This window comes from Mus caroli, chromosome 3 (genome assembly GCF_900094665.2).
Source record: "Mus caroli chromosome 3, CAROLI_EIJ_v1.1, whole genome shotgun sequence".
NCBI lineage: Eukaryota > Metazoa > Chordata > Mammalia > Rodentia > Muridae > Mus > Mus caroli.
The window spans coordinates 89,610,578-89,614,652 of record NC_034572.1 but is presented as its reverse complement, the minus strand read 5'-3'; the positions used below and the strand labels follow the sequence as shown (position 1 = coordinate 89,614,652).

The window sequence follows — 4,075 nt, the reverse complement described above, 5'->3', positions numbered from 1 at the left end:
ATGTGTGTGCATGTGTGTGTATATGTGTGCATGTGTGTGCATGTGTGTGTATGTGTGTGCATGTGTATGTATGTGTATGCATGTGTGTGTATATGTGTGCATGTGTGTGCATGTGTGTGTATGTGAATTAGTGTGAATACTGATGTGAGCAGTGTTTAGGTGGAACTCCCTTCCACACTTTGAAATGCAATCTCTGTTTGGCCCTGCGTGTGCCAGGCTGGATGGCTCACATGGTTTCTCCACCTTAAGTTAGGAAGACATGCTACTGTACCCACATGGGCGTCAAAGGCCTGAGCTCAGTTCCTCGTATCTATGGCCAGTACTTTACCCACTATGCCTCCTCCACAGCTAAGAGTTTCTGTTCCTCAAATGTGCCTAATGTGGTCTTTCCTCAGTCCTGTATGTGTTCCTTGGCCCAGGACGGTCCCTCCCTTCCACCCATTTTGTTTATTGCCCTTTCTATCAGTCCTTGGCTCTAATGTTGCCTTATTTGCTGGCCTTTCCCTCGCCCTCCCACCACATCCTTGGTTTAGAAATTTTCTTTTTTTTTTTTAAGTTTTATGTGCATGGGTGTTTTGCCTGTGTGTGTGTGTGTGTGTGCACCAAATACATGCAGTGTCCATGGAAACTAGGAGAGAGAGCAACAACTTTCTCTGGAACCAAAGCCACAGAAAGTTGGTGGCTGCAGTATGAGGTCTGGGACTCAAACCCAGGTCCTCTGGAAGAGCAGCATCACCACTGTCTTCCAGGTCCCCACATCACCCATGTCTTGCTTTATCTGTTCTCCTTGTCCATCACCATCAGCACTGTAACACTGTCACTGTAACATGAGCTCCATAGCAACAAGAATGTGCCTTGTTTCTACTCAAAGCGATATCTGGCCAGAAATAAGTACACAATACATCTGGAAAATACCACTTTTTCAAATGTCATCTGGGGATGGGGCAAACAGGGCGCTGAGCAGAAGCACACTGCTCGGGTGGCAATCGTCTACCTTATCCTTGTACTCTTTCTCATGGGTTTTCTTCCAGAGATCCCAGTGGTAGTCCAGGGTAGGGTCTCTCTGCAGTTGCTCCATTACCACAGAGCACACCAGGGGCATCCAAAGCAGCCATCTTCTGCTTAAAGGAAGGGCACAGAAGAAGCATAACTATTAGCTGTGTGTATTTTGATCACATAGTTCTCTTTTGTTTGTTTTTATTTATAAAGATATGTCGCTCTGTAGCCCAGGCTGTTCTGGACCTCACCACACAGCCCAGGCTACCCTTGAACTTGTAGCAATCTGCCTGACTCCAAATCCCAAATGCTGAGATTACAGGTACAGGTGTGCACTTCTACCATGGATTTTGCAATGTGTCCTCAAAAGTCTTCGCAAAAGAAAGGAACAATGTCTATCAAAGGAACTGTAAGTTAGTGATACAGGTAACGTCCTGGAATGTCCAGGATGAAGAGGGAATCATGTCTAAAATACTATAGTAGTACTTTTAATACTTTAAGAAGGGCTCTTCAGCTGGGCAATAGCATATGCTTTTAATCCCAGAACTCAGGAGGCAGGTGGATCTCTGAGAGTTCACGGGCTAGACTGGTCTACATAGTGAGTTCCAGGACAACAGCTAGGGCTATGTAGACAGATGCTATCTGAATAATAATAATAATAATAATAATAATAATAATAATAATAATAATGATTTCCAGAAATTTTCCAAGTGGGGCTGGAGAGATGGCTCAGTGGTTAAGAGGCTGCTCTTCCAGAGGACCTGGGTTTGAGTCCCAGACCTCATACTGCAGCCACCAACTTTCTGTGGCTTTGGTTCCAGAGAAAGTTGTTGCTCTCTCTCCTAGTTTCCATGGACACTGCATGTATTTGGTGCACACACACACACACTGGCAAAACACCCATGCACATAAAACTTAAAAAAAAAAAAAGAAAATTTCTAAACAAACATAGTTACAAAGTTAAAATCAGGACTCTCCAGGATTTTCTCACGAATCGACTTAAGGAGACTTCTCCTTCCCTTTTCCTTCTTTCTTTTTTATTTATTTACTTACTTATTTTTATTTTATGTATATGAGTGCTCTATCTGTATGTACACCTGCATGACAGAAGAGGGCATCAGATCACATTATAGATGGTTGTGAGCCACTACATAGTCATTGGGGATTGAATTCAGGACCTCTGGAAGAGCAGACAGTGCTATTAACTGTTGAGCCATCTTTCCAGCCCCCCTTCCTCCTTTCTTAAAGAAACCCTTCTAATGAGGACATGTGTCTATCTTAAGTGGCCATTTCAATATTTAAATCACTGGCCGGGCAGTGGTGGCACATGCCTGAAATCCCATCACTTGGGAGGTAGAGGCAGGTGGATTTCTGAGTTCGAGGCCAGCCTGGTCTACAGAGTGAGCGCCAGGACAGCCAGGACTGCACAGAGAAACCCTGTCTCGAAAAACAAAACAAAACAAAACAAAACAACAACAACAACTGGGCGTGGTGGTGCACGCCTTTAATCCCAGCACTTGGGAGGCAGAGGCAGGCAGATTTCTGAGTTCGAGGCCAGCCTGGTCTACAAAGTGAGTTCTAGGACAGCAAGGGCTACACAGAGAACCCTGTCTCGAAAAACCAATAAATCACCACAACATAGTGTGGGGTCGGGGAGTGGGGGTGTGTGTATGGCAACACTACATAGCACCTCATTAATATGCATAGTTGCTCTCCTCTCTTAAATTGGTTAAAATTTAATTTCAAAACTAAGCCAGGTACAATGGTGGATACCTATAGTCCCATCTTCAGAAGCCAACGCAGGAGGACTGTGTCAACAGGGAGTTCCAGGCCTGTTCAGGCAGCACAGAGAGGGCTGGGGATGCAGCTCCAAGTCTGACACTCGTCTAGTATGGGTGAGACCCTTGGCCTGAGCGTGAACACCAAAGCAATACAAACAACCAAGCAGCTCAACCTTCTCTCTCAAATAAAGGTTCGCTCGCCTTTAGAGAAGCTAAAGGACAGCTCAGCTCTTAGATTTTTACACCCTTGGGTTATTTTCCTTTTTTGCATTTCTCCCCAACAAATCAAATATCTGTTTCAGAGGAGATACCCCAAAACAGTCTTCTCACCAGGTGTGGTGGCCCACGCTTGTGATCCCAGCACTTAGGAGGCAGAGGTGAGGCAGGAGGAGCATTGTAATTTTGAGGCCAGCCTGGTCTTCATATCGAGTTCTAAGGCCACCAAATTTAAGAGGTGAGGCCCAGCCTCTAAAAAACACAGCTGATGCCCGCTCCGTTCCTATATTTAACAGAAATTCAGTAGTTGCCTGAAACTGGATTTATTATTATTGTTTTTGTTATTGTTATTATTATTTTAGTTTTTTGAGATAGTGTTTCTCTGTGTATCCCTGACTGTAGCTGGCCTCAAACTCAGAGATCTGCCTGCCTCTGCCTTCGGAGTGCTGGGATTAAAGGGGTGAAGCACCACTCCTCTGCTGAAACTGAATTTTTTAAATCGTGTGAGCCTTCAGCTCATGCTTCACAGGAACCCAGGTTTAAATCTCACCGCATGCACATACCACACAGTTATCACACAGTTAAGCCAACAAGAATCTCTCAAAAGACTCTCCCTAATCAGAAAAACAAGAGATGAATGGGCGGCATGATTTTTGTTTTCAGCTTACTTCCTGAAAGCAAAGATTTAAAATCCCGGCCACCTGACTGATGAAAAGATAGAGCATGTTTAAGGCCAAATATGAAGAAAACAAAAGAAGCAGACAGTACATACATGACAGCATGGCCAGGAGTCCTCATGGTCATCCTGAAGTGTGGTGCTCACTCCAAAGATGTCCTGGGCAGCAGGAGGCTGCTCGAAATGACTCTAAAAAGAAATCGGAGCTTGTCACATGAAGCATCCACAATGAGGAAGTGAACTTTCATTTCGGTTTCATTTAAAGACTTATGAGAACAGCTGCCTCCGCCCTCTCCTTCTCACCTTGGGACAGTTTGTGTGTAATGAGCTGCCCAGAGGACTCCATGGTAGAGGCCATTAATAGAATGACCTCAGCAGAGAGCAGGACAAAGTTTTCCTCCAACCC

General features: G+C 44.8%; 1 protein-coding gene across 1 annotated transcript in view; it reads right to left on the bottom strand.

Annotated features, from left to right (window-relative positions):
* The window catches only part of Ctss (cathepsin S), a 29,294-nt gene extending 25,389 nt beyond the window's left edge, over positions 1–3,905 (bottom strand). The window contains exons 1-2 of the mRNA XM_021157901.1: positions 3,766–3,905; positions 995–1,118 (exon numbers count right to left, since the gene is read on the bottom strand). Of these exons, the coding sequence (XP_021013560.1) occupies positions 995–1,118; positions 3,766–3,797 (156 nt within the window). The 5' untranslated portion in view covers positions 3,798–3,905. The remainder of the gene's footprint in view (positions 1–994; positions 1,119–3,765) is intronic.
* Positions 3,906–4,075: the final 170 nt, after the last annotated feature.